At 41.5% G+C, this 18,466-nt stretch overlaps 1 protein-coding gene across 2 annotated transcripts in view; it reads left to right on the top strand.

The window, feature by feature from the left end:
• The window catches only part of LOC139406711 (capping protein, Arp2/3 and myosin-I linker protein 3-like), a 52,178-nt gene that overhangs the window by 25,931 nt on the left and 7,781 nt on the right, over window positions 1-18,466 (top strand). Inside the window, exons 21-33 of one of the 2 annotated variants that reach the window (XM_071149654.1) lie at window positions 421-593; window positions 687-755; window positions 1,310-1,403; window positions 1,636-1,734; window positions 5,833-5,952; window positions 8,103-8,216; window positions 8,357-8,532; window positions 8,747-8,834; window positions 9,099-9,218; window positions 9,293-9,359; window positions 9,765-9,952; window positions 13,104-13,184; window positions 16,101-16,180. In XM_071149654.1, coding sequence (XP_071005755.1) covers window positions 421-593; window positions 687-755; window positions 1,310-1,403; window positions 1,636-1,734; window positions 5,833-5,952; window positions 8,103-8,216; window positions 8,357-8,532; window positions 8,747-8,834; window positions 9,099-9,218; window positions 9,293-9,359; window positions 9,765-9,952; window positions 13,104-13,184; window positions 16,101-16,180 — 1,469 coding nt within the window. The remainder of the gene's footprint in view (window positions 1-420; window positions 594-686; window positions 756-1,309; window positions 1,404-1,635; window positions 1,735-5,832; window positions 5,953-8,102; window positions 8,217-8,356; window positions 8,533-8,746; window positions 8,835-9,098; window positions 9,219-9,292; window positions 9,360-9,764; window positions 9,953-13,103; window positions 13,185-16,100; window positions 16,181-18,466) is intronic. The other variant, XM_071149655.1, reaches the window with a different exon arrangement.

Raw genomic sequence — 18,466 nt, 5'->3', positions numbered from 1 at the left:
CACACACATGCTGTATTTGACATGGTACTCTCTCAAACTCTTTATCTTCTACAAAATTGTGTTTTCCTTAATGTATATCACTCCATGGCTCTGTTACTGTGGAATGTAACATATTGTGCCTTCTGAATGATTCAGTTTGTGTACAAAGCTATGACACATCGCTCTGTTTATTACAAATGCTGAGTTCCTACGTTTCTCCTCAGCACTGCTCCCAACTGTTCACAGCAGCGTTTTACCATCTCTCTCCGCTGTCATCTCCTTCTCTGTCCTCTGTCCTGTCCGACCCTCTTCTTCTGCCTTACCTTTCACCTGGTCTCCACCCTTACCTCTCACCCAACCATCTCACCCCCACTGCCTTGCCCTCTCCCGTCTCCCTCACGCCACACCCTTTCTCTCTCCCTCTTCCCTGTCCCTCCTCAGGCCCTCCAGTCCCTCTCCCTGGCTGACTCGCGGCTGCGTTCTCGCGGTACAGTGCTAGTAAATGCTCTGGGTAGTAACACCTGCTTACGTAAGGTGGACCTGAGTGGGAACAGCCTGGAGGACATTGGAGCCAAGATGCTGAGCAAAGCCCTACAGATCAACACCACACTCAGGCAAGAGACAGAGAGCGGGAAGGAGAGAGATAGAGGGTATTGTCAGGTATGGTGATGGTTGTTTTTAACACTTCCTCTCCCCTGTCCTGAAAGGAGTGTGACGTGGGATCGTAACAACACCTCAGCTACAGGATTCCTGGATGTGGCTCGAGCCCTTGAACAGTGAGACGATTTGTTCGTCAAACACACACATGCATGCTCGCACACATACACACACTCAGTCTTCTAAATCCGTTATAGCTCGCTATAGCTTATTTTACAGACCCCTTTGATGAATTTGTACGCTCAAAATACAGGAAGCGAAAGAGTTGATATAAATAGCTTCCAAGAGACATGGGGATGCCTGAAGCTATGTCTAATTTTGATGTCCTGTTGTTCAGAAAGAATTTTCAGAATTAGCTGGCTAATATATCAACTCAGATACATGTGAACCAGACCTAGCTTACTGTACACATTGAAACTTGCGATCTCAAATGGCCTAGGGTTGTGTTTCGGCTATAGATCACATTGGGGGATTAAGGGGGTATTTTGAAAGGGATTCCGTTTACTAGGAATATTAACCCTTACCCTTGGGTCTGTAATGCAATTTTCTATAGCTATCTTTCTCTATCTCCTTTATTTCGCTGTCTCCTTCCTCTCCATCTCCTTCCTTTCTCTGTCTCCTTCCTAACTCAAACCCCTTGTCTTTCTCTCACCTCCGATGTGTTCTCTCCCAGTAACTTCACCTTGCAGTACATGCCCCTCCCCCTCAGTGACATCAGCCAGGCGTACCGTAGCGCCCCCGAGAGGACAGAGCAGGCACTGACCAAGGTGGGCTCCTTATGCTCCCATCTAAATCCTCCCTCCAACCCTCTGTTAACCATCCTCTCGTTTCTTCTGCCTCTCCATTTCCTCTCCTTTCCTCCAATGCTTCCTTTCTCTACTGGCACCATCATTCTCTCTCTCTCCCTGCCCTTTCCATTTCAATTGACTCTGCTTCATTGACATTTTCACACAGTAGTATTGCCTGTGTGAGTGAATGGTTTTTATCTGTGGCCATCAGATCCAGCGTGCTCTGCTGAGGAACAACCAGACTCAGCGCTTCTCTCAGAGACAGGCTCTACGGCTGCACCAGGGCCTGGTCACCAGCACTGCTGAACAGGTAGCTAATGTAGAGTCTATTCTGAAAGTATTCAGACCTCTTGACTTTTTCAACATTTTGTTACGTTACAGCCTTATTCTAAAATGGATAAAATAAAAAAAATGTCCTAATCAATCTACACACAACACTCCATAATGACAAAGCAAAAACAGGTTCCCATACATTTCTAAAAAACAGAAATACCTTATTTACCTAAGTTTTCAGACCCTTTGCTATGAGACTCGAAATTGAACTCAGGTCCATTCTGTTTCAATTGATCATCCTTAAGGTGTTTCTATAACGTGATTGGAATCCACCTGTGGTAAATTCAATTGATTGGACATGATTTGGAAAGACATAAACCGAGCAAAAACCAAGCCATGAGGTTGAAGGAATTGTCCGTAGAGCCCCGAGACAGGAATGTGTCGAGGCACAGATCTGGGGAAGGGTACCAAAAAAATTATGCAGCATTGAATTGAATTTATTTTGGGTAACAGACAAATACAACAAAATGTACGATGTGGATCCAGAGGATATCACTTGAAAGTATTAATTAAAACGCTTGTTTCCAAAGTGGTCCTCGATGGTAAAAACAATAACACATATAATGATTAAAAGGCAAGACAAAATTACAAACAACCATAAATACGTTCATTTATATTGACATCCTAAAAAGTGGCACTATTCTCTGCACTTCTACCTAACCTTAAAAATCACCCATATTCATTTCACATTAAAACAATCTATTAATTGCACATCATACCGATTCTTCAAATAAATTGGTCCACTCTTGACTCCAAAGGCAACAAGCCCACCTCCCGGAATTCCTGTATCCCTATGTGGGTCCTAGGGGGGACATTCAGCATATACTGTACAGTACCTGATAACATTATTTTGCATGACGTGCATTCTCTTTTTCAGCTTTTTTGATAGCCCATTATACCAGGCAGAGCAGGCATTATCAAAATGACACTGAATCAAGGTTGAGACAAGCAGTTTCTTAACTTTAATGTTAAAATATCTAGTGTCACGATATAAAATGTTCAATTTCTTTTGCCATTTTAGAAAGAATTCTGGCAGCAATCAGGTTTCCAGAAAGGGATTGATCTAGATACACACCAAGATAAGATACACTTGTTTTAGATTCAATCTCATTGCCTGCACAGTTTACCGTTATCTAGTCAGCCCTAAGCAATCTACATTTCTTCCAATCAAAATCGATTAAGTTTTTCCCAAATGTAGTGACAATTTGTTGTCAGACAACCAATCTCTAACAAAATGCAAATCCTTACTCAGGGTCTCCTCTATGTAAACTGTATCCTTCCCTGATACCAGTATGTCTGAATCATCAGCATAAAGCAAGAGTTTGCACATTACTGTATCTGACATATCATTAACGTATATAAGAAATAGGAGAGGCCCGAAAATTCCACCTGATATTTCTCTAAACCAATTCACTGCTACATCATTTAGGCCCAAGCATGTCAGTTTCATCAGGAGAATATCGTGGTCCACAGTGTCAAAAGCTTTGTGCAAGTCTAACATGTATAGTTCCCCTTCTCACGTTCCTGCTTAATGTGGTCAAAAAGGTGGATAAGGCAAGTAACAGTGGAATGAGCTGTTCTAAAGCCAGATTGTAGTTCATAAAGAAGTTTGTGCTCAATTAAGGTATCCCTTAAGTTGATAAAAACAAATCATCTCTCAACAACTTTGGAAAGGGTGCTGAGGATTGTCACAGGCCTGTAGTTTCCTACAATTGTTTTACTGCTCTTCTTGTGGAGTGGAACCACCCGGGCTGTTTTGAGATCCTTGGGAAATGTATCACTACTAATAGAAAGGTTTACAATATGCGTTATAATTTTAGCAGTGACACAAGCACTATCCTTTATGAATCTTGCAGGAAGGTTATCCAGCCCAGTTTCTTTGTTTGTGCTCATTAAGCATAGTAGATTGGAAGACGTTGTCCTTTGTTACCATGCACAGCTCTAACAAATCATTTGTGATACCTTTGCTACGGTACAAGTTGTTCATGAAAGACTGGCTATAGTGTCCAGAGCAGGTGGGTAACTTCTTCTTCTTAACCAGAGACGAGGCTATACTGGTAAAAAAAAATGTGGTAAAATAATCTCCAACCTTTGCCTGGTCATAACATAAAACATCATCAATATCCAGACCAATAGTACAGGATTTTACCTTATGGGGGAGTTTTGGAGCCAATGTCCTTTAACATTTTCCACAGTTGTCATTAACGGCGTCTATATAATGTTGGAATTTAGCCTTATCCATTTTGTATCTTGTCTTGTTTCTACAGGTAATATAACCATCATAATCTGGTTGTAGATTTGTCCTTCTGAAGCTGGCCAGGCAATCGATCCCTTTTCCTTATGAGGTCTAAGATCTCAGAAGTGATCCATTTCTCTGACCGCTGTTTGATTCAAATGTGTTTAATCGGAGCCAGAGAGTCAAGTGAAGACAGAAACAGATCTTTAAAAAGATACCAAGCTTGATCATCACAGTTTAGTACATGAGACCAATCCAAAATTCCATGTATTGAAGCATTGAAGCATTGAAGCATTGTAGGTCCCCAAGAACATAGTGGCCTCCATTGTTCTTAAATGGAAGAAGTCTGGAACCACCAAGACTCTTCTTAGAGCTGTCCCCCTGGCCAAACTGAGCAACCGGGGGAAAAGGGACTTTGTCAGGGAGGTGATCAAGAACCCAATGGTCAGTCTGACACAGTTTCAGAGTTCCTCTGGGGAGATGGGAGAACCTTCCAGAAGGACCACCATCTCTGTAGCACTCTACCAATCAGGCCTTTATGGTATAGTGGCCAGACGGAAGCCACTCATCAGTAAAAGGCACATGACATCCCACTTGGAGTTTGCCAAAAGGCGCCTAAAGGATTCAGAAAATGACAAACAAGATTCTCCGGTCTGATGAAACCAAGATTGAACTCTTTGGCCTGAATGCCAAGCGTTTGGAGGAAACCTGGCACCATCCGTACTTTGAAGCATGGTGGTGGCAGCATCATGCTGTGGGGTTGTTTTTCAGCGGCAGGGACTGGGAGACTAGTCAGGATCGAGGGAAAGATGAACCGAGCAAAGTACAGAGAGATCCTTGATAAAAACCTGCTCCAGAGTGCTCAGGACCTCAGACTGGGGCGAAGGTTCACCTTCCAACAGGACAACGACCCTAAGCACACAGCCAAGACAATGCATGAGTGGCTTCGGGACAAGTCTCTGAATGTCCTTGAGTGGCCCAGCCGGAGCCTGGACTTGAACCCGATCTAATAGCTCTGGAGAGACATGAAAATAGCTGTGCAGCGACGCTCCCCGTCCAACCTGACAGAGCTTGAGAGGAGCTGCTGCAGAGAAGAGTGGGGGAAACTCCCCAAAAACAGGTGTGCCAAGCTTGTAGTGTCATACCCAAGAAGACTTGAGGTTGTAATCGCTACCAAAGGTGCTTCAACAAAGTACTGAGGGTCTGAAATCTTATGTAATGTGATTTTTCAGTTTTTTATTTTTAATACATTTGCAAACATTTCTAAAACACCTGTTTTTACTTTGTTATTATGGGATATTGTGTGTAGATTGATGAGGGGGAAAAACTATTTAATACATTTTAGGGTAAGGCTGTAACGTTGCAAAATGTGGAAAAAGTCAAGGGGTCTGTATACTTTCCGAATGCACTGTATGTGTGTGTTAGTTTTATGTGTGTAATTGAGAGACAATGAGTTGAGCCATGTTAGAGCAATAATATTGCTCTAATGATGGCTTATTGCTCTAACGAGGGCTCAACTCATTGTCTCTCAATAATATTGCTCTAATGATGGCTTATTGCTCTAACTAGGGCTCAACTCATTGTCTCTCAATAATATTGCTCTAATAATGGCTTATTGTTCTAAGGAGGGCTCAACTCATTGTCTCTCAATAATATTGCTCTAATGATGGATTATTGCTCTAAGGAGGGCTCAACTCATTGTCTCTCAATAATATTGCTCTAATGATGGCTTATTGCTCTGATGATGGCTCAACTCATTGTCTCTCAATCACACACACGATGTATGCATTGTATGTCTTTATTGACACTCCTCCTGCTTCTCTGTTCTCTGTTTCCCAGGTGATGGAGCGTCTGTGTGTGCGTGTGCAGCAGCAGGTGTGTGTGCTGCGTGGAGTAGGGGAGATGGAGGAGATTCAAGCTGCTAAACAAGTGCTGAAGGAGGCCAGGAACTCTCGCGCGGTGAGCGTGTGTGCATACCTGAATCATTTCTCTAATCTCTCGATTGTAGTTGAGTGTTTAAGTGTATGTGGTCTTCCTTTAAACTAGGGTACCAGTGAGGATTTCACACACTGGACAACTTGTTACAGCTGTTGATACGTCATTGATAATAATCTGGCAAATTTTGCCATGTCATTACATTACGATATAAGGTGGGGTCATAGCTATATTCAATAAAATTCACGAGTTGATTTAAAACCTGTTTATCCGTTAATCATGTTTAGTGTCTTGACGGATTTGCCCACAATCGTGTGAAATGAAACATTACTTTTCTGTCCTTGCATTTATGGCAGTGTAAGTTGTCGTCATATATTAAGCATTAATCAGTTCAATTAGAAATGTAACTCTATAAGAATACTGGCTCTGGCTTTTTCTTGTATAGAGATCTCAGAAATGCACTGTAACTACCTAACATTTCGCGTCTTCTTATGTTACGGGGTGAAACCAGTTTTCATGGGCACACAAATCTAAAATAATGAACGCGATTGCAAAATCAAATGCTTGTAAACAACAGAGTCACCTTACCTTGATACTTAAAACCTAAATCGATACTGTCATTAAAATGGTTCTTCAATAATTATGCATAATACTTGTTGGATGTGCATTTGGTGTCCAGCTGATTTAGATATGCCCTGGTATTTTCACACATCATCATCTGATCCAGGAAGAAATTTTCTGAATGACAGTCAAGTGATAAACAGCTGTTATGATAGCACATGCAATGCAACAACAGCCCAAGTGCTGGAAAAAAAAGGTGTTCATGAGGAATGTCCAGAAAATGTTGGTGTCTCATTCCTTACGCTGGTGTGCCTGGATCCACATTGGATCTAATATCCCTAGCAAATTGATCACCTGTTGTTGTCTGCTTGATTTACAGTAGTGTCTTTTTTAGATTTAACAGAGAAAGCATCAAGTTAATGTGTTCATGTTTTCATATGTTTTTCTGCCTCGGATTGGACACGGAGTCTACTGTGCGCAATTGGACTATTGCGCAACACCCAACGCTATTCCTATTAATTATTCTGGATATAATGACAACAAATTACATAACATAATGGGCTTATCCACAATATGATCTGGTAATGAAATAACATGACAAATACATTTTGGTTTCCATTGTTACACCTGCAATTTAAAAAAACACAAGTGGCTTGAAGTAGCCTACTTGAAGTTGTACTTCAATTACCGGAATAGGCCATCCCTTGAAAAATGTTCTAAATTTTGGTGCTTGAAGTCATTGTAATTATTGTAGCCAATTTTGTAAGTTCTCCTGCTCCTTTATAATTATCCGTGATTTCATTTTTTTAATACATTTCTGTGAGAGATGTGACCACTTTCGTTTGTTTCCCGCTGCTTCAATTGAATGGTGTTGCGCTCCTCTGTCGAGTAAAACTCTGTGCGGTTATTTTGAAGACAGACAAGATCTAATGTTGCCTTCAACTTGGCTTTCCATACAAATCCTTCGATTAAAAAAGGAACCTGGTATTTGGTTAAATTCGCATTAGAAAAACAGCGATGCTCACCATTCAAATGGTGAGATTAATGCTACCGCTATTCATAGCTTTATTATGTGTGCCCCGCCCCGGCTTCAGAAAAATCACCATGCATGCATCTAATCGATTTAGTCAGGCAATGTCCACATTATTCTCACATATTTTAGAATGTACTATAATAATAATTTGAATAACAATGCATTGGCAAGGCCTAAAAAAATGCATTATTCTTAAAGTGTTAATAATGGCCTACTTTTTGACACTTTTTGCATGCTTTTTAGGGGGAGGGGTTGGGGATATATATTAGGCCTTATATGTATAATTATTTAAATTATATAATTGCATAACATTGAATTTGACTTGCCAATGTCTGTATGAACCCTGCTTAAAATATGTATAGTCCTTTGTCTATGTTGTTGCATTGGTGCAGTTAATGGGTACATTTGCATATATTAACTTTTATACATGTGGAACTGCAGTGAAATCATTTTGACATTTTGATCCCAATGGCACACATCAACCCCATTATTTGTGTATTAATGTGACTCTCTCTCTCTCTCTCTCTTTCTCTCACACACACACTCTTTGTCTCTTTTTTTCTCTCTCTCTCTTTTTCAGCTGTACCCCTCCCTCTGTGAGCTAGCTCATGTGCTGTCAGTAGATGGGCCAGTCAGACAGAGACTGGACTCACTGGCAGGAGAACTGGCCAAGGCAGCTGACAAGGAACTACAGGTGCAATCCTCAATACATCCCATATTTATATAAACTTTTGATTTACTTCTTCATATTTTTTTAAATAAATTAGGCAACACAGGGAATGATTGAATATTTCATTGATTTATTGATTGTTTAATTGGCTTGTTGATTAACAGGTAATAGTTGACTCCATGGTGTCTCTCTGTCGTGAGCTGTGTCCGCTGTCCTCCTCTGCAGCAGAGAGATTGAGTCCTCCGCTCTCGTCCGTCTCTGAGCGTGTGTCCATCCCACGCTCAGCCATCCGTACAGCCCTGATGGAGCGAGCAGCTCAGGACATCCACCGCGCGCTGGAGTAAGAAAGGGAGGGAAGGAGGGAGGGATGGAAGGAAGGAAGGAAAAAGAGGTGGAGCTGAAGGAGGAAGATAAGCGATGCAGTCTTATTTGTTTAATTTAATCAGTGTGGGTATCTGTGAACTAATTCCATCATACTGTCTTCCCCCTCCTCTCCGCCCTGCCTCCCTCTCCTGCTCCCTCTCCCTCTCTTTGTCTCTCTCCCCCTCTCCCAGAGAGGTGAAGCTCTCAGTGGTTTCCTATCTCACCAACTCCATTGTGGATCAGATCTTGCAGGAGCTCTACGCCACTCAAAAGACCCTGGTATAGACATGCTGCCGTCTGTCTGTGTGTCTGTCTGTCTATAGGCCGGATATCGATTCCTACAATGCCTACAATAACCAGTAACACTTTACTTGAAGGGGCACAAATAAGGCATCCATAACACCAGTATACACTTTAGCAGTATCCTTCACAACAACCTTTATAGCACCTTTATGAAACCAGTCATAACACCTTTATGAGCGTTGCTGTATAACAACCTTCATAATACATTTATTCATGTGTAGCGTCTGCTCCCTGTCCCAGACGCGTCAGGTGTCCCAGGTGAAACGTTGGGAGGGGACATGTGATGGAGGGACAGGCCGGAGGTCACACAGACACAGAGACTCTCTGGACATCACAGACGAGGAGCTGGGCACCAGCATAGTAAGCATTGTGTGTTGACATTGTCTGTCTAGGATGTGTGTTGGTGTTTTGACATCTTTCTCTTCTCTCTATAGGACACAATTGCCATTAAGAAGCACAGCTCTCGAACTAGGCGAATACGACCTGTTTCAACCAGACTGAGTGAGTATATCTCCGTCCCACTATCTCTCTATATCCCTCTATCTCTCTCTTCCTCCCAGCTCTCTCTCTTTTATAGGTCCATTAGTGACTGTGTCCTGCTGTGTCTGTTTTTCTCTCCCTCTTTCCCTCTCCCTCATTCGCCTTCCTTCTCTTTCTCTGAGTGAGCCACTAATGGCTTGTGTGCATGCCAACCTGAACCCATTACTGCCTCAACATATTTGAGTGCAGTTGCCAATTGTTGTAGTTTTTAAACAGTGTTTATTTCAAGCACAGATGACAGCACCACATGACTGCTAAGGGAACTTCTACCCCCTCGCCGCTTCCTTCTCCATTTCTCTCCCTTTTATGCATCTGTTTCGCTCTCATCTCGTCATCTTTCCATCTTTTTTTCGCTCTCTCTTTCAGGCCTGTGTGATGACTCCAGCTCCTCCCCGCCCCCCTCTACGTCCTCTTCTTTCTCAGCCCTCTCTCGCTCCGCATCCTGTGAGGGGCTGTCTGAACTCCCTACCCAGGGTGCACCTCTACATCATGTGACGCGTGTTAGGCCGAGGCCCCCACGGAGACACCGAGCAGGACACGCCCCCTCTGACACAGTAAGAGGAAGCTGACATTAGGATCTCACCCCATATGGAATATACACTACCGTTCAAAAGTTTGGGGTCACTTAGAAATGTCCTTGGTTTTGAAAGAAAAGCCCTTTTTTTTTGGTCCATTAAAATAACATGAAATTGATCATAAATACAGTGTAGACATTGTTAATGTTGTAAATGACTATTGTAGCTGGAAGCGGCAAATATTTTATGGAATATCTACATAGGCGTACAGAGACCCATTATCAGAAACTATCACTCCTCTGGTCCAATGGCACGTTGTGTTAGCTAATCCAAGTTTATAATTTTAAAAGGCTAATTGATCATTAGAAAACCCTTTTGCAATTATGTTAGCACAGCTGAAAACTATTGTTCTGATTGAAGAGGCAATAAAACTGGCCTTCTTTATCAGCATTTGTGGGTTTGATTACAGGCTCAAAATGTCTAGAACTTTCTTCTGAAACTTGTCAGTCTATTCTTGTCTTCATCTGGCAGCTTCATTAAATAGTACCCCCAAAACACCAGTCTCAACGTCAACAGTGAAGAAAAAGAAAAAAGCCATATCTCAGAAAAAGTCTTATCTCAGAATGGCTAATAAAAAGAGAAGCTAAAGATGGGCAAAAGAACACAGACACTGGACAGAGGAACTCTGCCTAGAAAGCCAGCATCGCGGACACTCTAATGTGTGCACCGGGGCCTCCCACTCCTCTTTCTATTTTGGTTAGAGACAGTTTGCGCTGTTCTGTGAAGGGAGTAGTACACAGCTTTGTAAGAGATCTTCAGTTTCTTGGCAATTTCTCGCATGGAATAGCCTTAATTTATCAGAACAAGAATAGACTGATGACTGAGTTTCAGAAGAAAGTTCTTTGTTTCTGGCCATTTTGAGACTGTAAGCTGATTAAAGAAACAATAAAACTGGCCTTCTTTAGACTAGTTGAGTATTTGAGTATTTACCAGCAGCATACCACACTGCCTACCACTGCTGGCTTGCTTCTGAAGCTAAGCAGGGTTGGTCCTCGTCAGTTCCTGGATGGGAGACCAGATGCTGCTGGAAGTGGTGTTGGAGTGCCAGTAGGAGGCATTCTTTCCACTGGTCTAAAAAAATATCCCAGTTCCCCAATGCAGTGATTGGGGACACTGCCCTGTGTAGGGTGTTGTCTTTCGGATGGGACGTTAAATGGTTGTCCTGACTCTCTGAGGTCATTAAAGATCCCATGGCACTTATTGTAAGAGTAGGGGTGTTAAACCTGGTGTCCTGGCTAAATTCCCAATCTGGCCCTCAAACCATCATGGTCACCTAATAATCCCCAGTTTACAATTGGCTTTCATCCCCTTCCTCTCCCCTGTGACTATTCCCCAGGTTGTTACTGCAAATGAAAATGTGTTCTCAGTCAACTTACCTGGTAAAATAATGGATAAATAAATAAAATCTGGAGCATCAGTATTTGTGGGTTTGATTACAGGCTCAAAATGGCCAGAAAAAAATAACTTTCTTCTGAAACTCAGTCATCAGTTTATTCTTGTTCTGAGAAATGAAGGCTATTCCATGTGAGAAATTGCCAAGAAACTGAAGATCTCTTACAAAGCTGTGTACTACTCCCTTCACAGAACAGCGCAAACTGTCCCTAACCAAAATAGAAAGAGGAGTGGGAGGCCCTGGTGCACAACTGAGCAAGAGGAGAAGTACATTAGAGTGTCCGGGATGCTGGCCTTCTAGGCAGAGTTCCTCTGTCCAGTGTCTGTGTTCTTTTGCCCATCTTTAGCTTCTCTTTTTATTGGCCAGTCTGAGATATTGCTTTTTCTTAGATATGGCTTTTTTCTTTTTCTTCACTGTTGATGTTGAGACTGGTGTTTTGCGGCTACTATTTAATGAAGCTGCCAGTTGAGGACTTGTGAGGCGTCAAACTAGACACTCTAATGTACTTGTCCTTTTTCTCAGTTATGCACTGGGGCCTCCCACTTCTCTTTCTATTCTGGTTAGAGCTAGTTTGCGTTGTTCTGTGAAGGGAGTAGGACACAGCGTTGTATGAGATCTTCAGTTTCTTGGTAATTTCTCGCATGGAACAAGAACAAGAACAAGAATAGACTGACGAGTTTCAGAATAAAGTTATTTGTTTCTGTCCATTTTGAGCCTGTATTCGAACCCTCAAATGCTGATGCTCCAGATACTCAACTAGTCTAAAGAAGGCCAGTTTTATTGCTTCTTTAATCAGAACAACAGTTTTCAGCTGTGCTAACATCATTGCAAAAGGGTTTTCTAATGATAAATTATCCTTTTAAAATGATAAACTTGAATTAGCTAACACAATGTGCCATTGGAACACAGGAGTGATGGTTGCTGATAATGGGCCTCTGTACACTGTCATGACGTTGGCCTGGGGGTAGGTTTATGACAGTCATAAATAACTCTTCCCCCCCCTTTCCTCTCTTTACCCTACTAATGTGACATTTGAAAATCCCTTGGTTAACATAGAGATTCTGGGAACATCAGAAGGTGGGGGGAAATGAACTATATTCTGGTAATCCGACCAATTGAACATATGCGGTGGTACTTAATGAATATGATGTCAGTTCGGTTGTCATCTGAGACATTCTCATCAATGATAGGATGACATAAACTCTACAGTGGAAAGTCTGCACATTGTAGTTATCGGATTCACATGGAATTGTTGTTCCATTTAAATGTTTGAATATAAAATTATTGGTGAAGAGATTAAATGTAATTTTAGCTTCCAAATGAGAGATGTGGGTTTTCATAAGGTTAGGGCTCTGCTCAATCAGTGAGCAGATTTAGGCTCTGCTCAATCAGTGGCCCGCCCCTGTGAAGAGAGATGGGTTATAAAACTTTTCAAACACACCCTTCTCGCTCCACTACATAAAGCCTTGACAAAAATGTAACCTCCTGTTCCGAGGATGTGAGGACGACGGTCCATACGTTAAAAGGACTAACATGTCAACTACAGAACTAAGCCAACCTCAGCGTGAGCTTTGGTTGCGAATGGTATGAACTTTGAACTCTTATTAACTACAGAAGTGATACCTCCTAGCCGATGAGTTAGCAACAGCAGCTGCAAACGTGGGCTAGGAAAGAACAGACAGAGTATCCCATCTACCACACAACGATGTTACTACAACGTATACAATTTACCACCAGAGACATTCTTCAAAGGACAAAGGACTCGGTTGGGCAACGTGGCCTTCCATCTACGACCAACCTACCGAAGCACAGCTCAGAGTAAATATTTATTGCATTTTCTTTTTCCAAATGGGCGGTAATTTAGAATGCATAAGATACTGTATTTACGATAGCACAGCTTCTTCCTTTGTTACTCAGTCTTCCCGCTCTTTCACTCAAACCCAGCCCCTTTTCTTTGTGTAACCAGCTGTCATATCTGTTCCGCCCAGGGACGTTTTCCTTTATGATGTAATTTGTAATCAAGGTATGATTCATTCTGTGCATATGTAATTCTGTGTGATTAGTTAGGTATTTAGTAAATAAATAATTAAACCCAATTTTGTATTGCTGATTCAACTTGTTAGCCAGGGTTCGTGAAGATAATTCAAAATAATTTACAACTTTCAGATGAGACTGAAATAAGGTGACGAGTAATATTGACTGCTATTGATGTAAAATATTACTAGGTCTTTAAGAGTTTATTCGGAAGATAAAAGCTCTAAAAATATTATTTTGTGGTGCTCCGACTTTGTAGTTAATTACATTTACATGATTAGCCCAATCAGGTAATATTAATCACAGAGAAAGGATTTTATAGAATAGCATGTCATATCACTTAATGTGACATAACCAAAGACACGACAACACCTATGTAGATATTGCATCAAAAGTCAGCTGTTTCCAGCTACAATAGTCATTTACAGCATTAACAATGTCTACACTGTATTTCTGATCAATTTTATGTTATTTTAAGGGACAAAAAATGTGCTTTTATTTTAAAAAACAGGGACATTTCTAAGTGACCCCAAACTTTTGAATGGTACTGTATACTACTGAACTGCTGACTGTGTGTGATACTTAACTATGAATATGGAAATACAGGATCTATATTCGCTTACAGTGGGGAGAACAAGTATTTGATACACTGCTGATTTTGCAGGTTTTCCTACTTACAAAGCATGTAGAGGTCTGTAATTTTTTTTATCATAGATACATTTCAACTGTGAGAGACGGAATCTAAAACAAAAATCCAGAAAATCTCATTGTATGATTTTTAAGTAATTAATTTGCATTTTATTGCATGACATAAGTATTTGATCACCACCTACCAGTAAGAATTCCGTCTCTCACAGACCTGTTAGTTTTTCTTTAAGAAGCCCTCCTGTTCTCCACTCATTACCTGTATTAACTGCACCTTTTTGAACTCATAACCTGTATAAAAGACACCTGTCCACACACTCAATCAAACAGACTCCAACCTCTCCACAATGGCCAAGATCAGAGAGCTGTGTAAGGACATCAGGAATAAAATTGTAGACCTGCACAAGGCGGTGATGGGCTACAGGACAATAGGCAAGCAGCTTGGTGAGAAGGCAACAACTGTTGGCGCAATTATTAGAAAATGGAAGAAGTTCTCCCTAGTTCAACTCCACTCGCCGTGTTTGGAGGAAGAAGAAGGATGAGTACAACCCCAAGAACACCATCCCAACCGTGAAGCATGGAGGTGGAAACATCATTCTTTGGGGATGCTTTTCTGCAAAGGGGACAGGACGACTGCACGACTGCGTATTGAGGGGAGGATGGATGGGGCCATGTATCGCGAGATCTTGGCCAACAACCTCCTTCCCTCAGTAAGAACATTGAAGATGGGTCGTGGCTGGGTCTTCCAGCATGACAACAACCCGAAACACACAGCCAGGGCAACTAAGGAGTGGCTCCGTAAGAAGCATCTCGAGGTCCTGGAGTGGCCTAGCCAGTCTCCAGACCTGAACCCAATAGAAAATGTTTGGAGGGAGCTGAAAGTCCGTATTGCCCAGCGACAGCCCCGAAACCTGAAGGATCTGGAGAAGGTCTGTATGGAGGAGTGTGCCAAAATCCCTGCTGCAGTGTGTGCAAACCTGGTCAAGAACTACAGGAAACGTATGATCTCTGTAATTGCAAACAAAGATTTCTGTACCAAATATTACGTTCTGCTTTTCTGATGTATCAAATACTTATGTCATGCAATAAAATGCAAATTAATTACTTAAAAATCCTACAATGTGATTTTCTGTTTTTTTGTTTTAGATTCCGTCTCTCACAGTTGAAGTGTATCTATGATAAAAAATTACAGACCTCTACATGCTTTGTAAGTAGGAAAACCTGCAAAATCGGCAGTGTATCAAATACTTGTTCTCCCCACTGTATATATTCACTTATGAATATTGTATACACCGAGAGGCCCCTGCTGTAGTAGATTTCTCATCTGAGTGCAGAAGCATAAAGAAGTAGATATATTAGCTAATAAATTATACATTTAAGGAGACACTGATATGGCAACACATAGTTAATGTAAGTGAACTTTAAAAACTCATGGAGTTACATCGAGATACTTGCATATTAATAAAACAGAATACAGATGTTATTTGCATAGCTAATGACCACTACAAAGACAATATTCCCTTTTGATACAAGCAAAATGTATAACTAATGGCTATATTAATTTCTTGTTAAATAGACCTGATGTTAATATTGATACATCTGGTTTATTTAACAAGCATTTAGTATAGCCATTATTTATACATTTTGCATGCGTGCCCAAGCACATTTTTTTATTCCAAAAGAACCATTATTCATGTGATTAAAGTAATGATAATACAACTTTGACTTAATTTATGGTTCATGCATAATTCTCACCCCATATTCCCAAATGTTAGGGCCTCCCGGCAGTGGCAGCGTGCTGCTCTGTTTTTCAGAATGAATTGGATTGGGTCCAGGGTAATCTATACTAAGTGAATTACTCCAATTGGGTTAAGTCATCTCTCTGAAGCTAGTATAAACCATTTGTATTATTACCAACATAACATTAAAAAATACATTGTAAGCCCCTCCAATAAGCACTTACAAACAGTGTGGGACATCAGTCTTTATTTCTGGAATATAAATGGATGCTTAAGAATAGTATCGTAATTCTGAAATATCTCTCCTCGTCCCCAGCATTGCACTGAAAATGGAGCTGTCACTCCTCTTGATGATGGACTCCCAGATTTCTACTCCAAGAGAGTTCTCCCTGATAGGTAGATCTCTCTCTCTCTCTCTCTCTCTCTCTCTCTCTCTCTCTCTCTCTCTCTCTCTCTCTCTCTCTCTCTCTCTCTCTCTCTCTCTCTCTGTCTCTGTCTCTGTCTCTGTCTCTGTCTCTGTCTCTCTCTCTCTCTCTCTCTCTCTCTCTCTCTCAAAAACAAATAGGAGTGAATGGCACACTATAAGCATGATCTAAATTGCATGAATCACCTCCAAAGTAAGTACAACTCAAGTCATTTAGCATAGGCCTACTTTCCATTAGCCCATAGACTACTTTCAGGATAAGGATTTTAGGTGCGCTCTGCCTTTACTAATAGCTTTAGAGAGTACCCTCTCCTCTTGTCACATGCCAGCAGAGTAATGCTGGTCCATGCTAGAGTATATCCACACAGCAGATCATCTGGTTAAGTAGATGCTTTTAGTATTATTACATTTACTGTTAAGCATATTTCTAAATTAATGTACTCTGGATAAAGTGTTGTGTGCCATGAATTGTATCCTTGCAACGTCTCTCACTGCCAGGAAGTGTTTCAGTGAGGCACCTGCCCAGAGCAACATACAGGGACTGATGACAGGATGAATAAGTGAAAGTACAGGTGCTGACTAGGGACAAACTGAACAGGCTTATGATATAGACATATACTGAGTGTACAAAACATTAGGAACACCTGCTCTTTCCATGACAGACTGACCAGGTGAATCCAGATGAAAGCTATGATCCCTTATTGATGTTACTTGTTAAATCCACTTCAATGAGTGTAGATGAAAGGCAAGGAGACAGGTTAAAGAAGGAATTTTAAGCCTTGAGACAATTGAGACATGGATTGTGTATCTGTGCCATTCATATGGTGAATGGGTAAGAGTACACCCTGGCCCATCTACTGTTGCTAACCCCAATTCTGACTTGTGCTCTGATATCTGCTTCACTGATTTCTGCTCTCGTAAAATCCTGGGTTTTCTGCACATTAATACTGGAAGCTTATTACCTAAAATGGATCAGTTGAAAGTGTGGGTTCACAGCTCCAATCCAGACGTTTTGGTCATTACTGAGACGTGGTTAAGAAAGAGTGGTTTGAACACTGACGTTAACCTTTCTGGTTATAACCAGATCTTCCAAAGGTGGAGGAGTGGCTATCTTTACCAAGGATCACCTTCAGTGCTCAGTTGTCTCCACCAAGTCTGTCCTCAAACAATTTGATTTGCTGTTTTAAGCATTACACTTTCAAATTGCTTTTTGTTGTCTGTTTCTGGGTGTCATCATTCACCATCAGCACTGGCCTGTACCCTAAATGACCTTAGTTCTCTCCTGGCCCCTTACACTAAGTCTGAATTTGTCCTGCTAAGTGACCTAAACTGGGACATGCTTAAACCACCTGACCAAGTCCTAAAGCAATGGGACTCCCTAAATCTTTCTCAGAATATTATCAATCCCACAAGGTATGACTCCAAACACCCAGAAAATGCTACTCTCCTTGATGTTATCCTCACAAATAATCCTGATAGGCATCAGTCTGGTGTTTTCTGTAATGACCTATCTCTGATCACTGTTTTACAGCCTGCGTTTGTAATGGCTGCTCAGTTAAACTGCCTGTCCTGATTTTTCATAAACGCTTGCTAAAAAAACTTTATTGAGCAAGCGTTCCTTCATGAACTGGCCTCTGTAAATTGGTATAGAATCAGCGTGATCCCCTCCGTCGAAGACGCTTGGACCTTCTTTTTTTATATTTCCAGTGGTATTGTTAACAAACATGCCTCCATAAAGAAAATTTGAATTTTAAAGAGGTTCAGCCCCTGGTTCGACCATGATCTGGCAGAGTTACTCCACCTCAAGAATTCCATTTGCGAAAGGCACGCGCATATTCAGGCTGACTGGCTCTCGTTTAGGCAAATGAGAAATAAGTGCACTCAGGCTATCCGGAAGGCCAAAGTTAATTACTTTAAGGAGCAGTTATCTCTCTGTGGGTCTAACCCCAAGAAGCTCTGGAAAATGGTTCAAGACCTGGAGAATTAATCCTCCTCCTCACAGCTGTCCATGTCCCTTAATGTTGATGATGTAGTTGTCACTGACAAGGAGCACATTGCTGAGCTCTTTAATCACCACTTCATTAAGTCAGGATTCCTATTTGACTCAGCCATGCCTCCTTGCCCGTCCAACATTTCCTCATCTCCCACGACTTCTAATGCAACTAGCCCCGATGCTCCTCCCTCTTTTCCCATGCCCGCTACAAAGTTTCTCCCTGCAGGCGGTCACTGAGTTTGAGGTGCTAAAGGAGCAACATAAA

Source organism: Oncorhynchus clarkii, chromosome 4 (genome assembly GCF_045791955.1).
Source record: "Oncorhynchus clarkii lewisi isolate Uvic-CL-2024 chromosome 4, UVic_Ocla_1.0, whole genome shotgun sequence".
NCBI lineage: Eukaryota > Metazoa > Chordata > Actinopteri > Salmoniformes > Salmonidae > Oncorhynchus > Oncorhynchus clarkii.
Note: the sequence above shows the minus strand (reverse complement) of the source record. Positions and strands in the feature narration are given on the sequence as shown.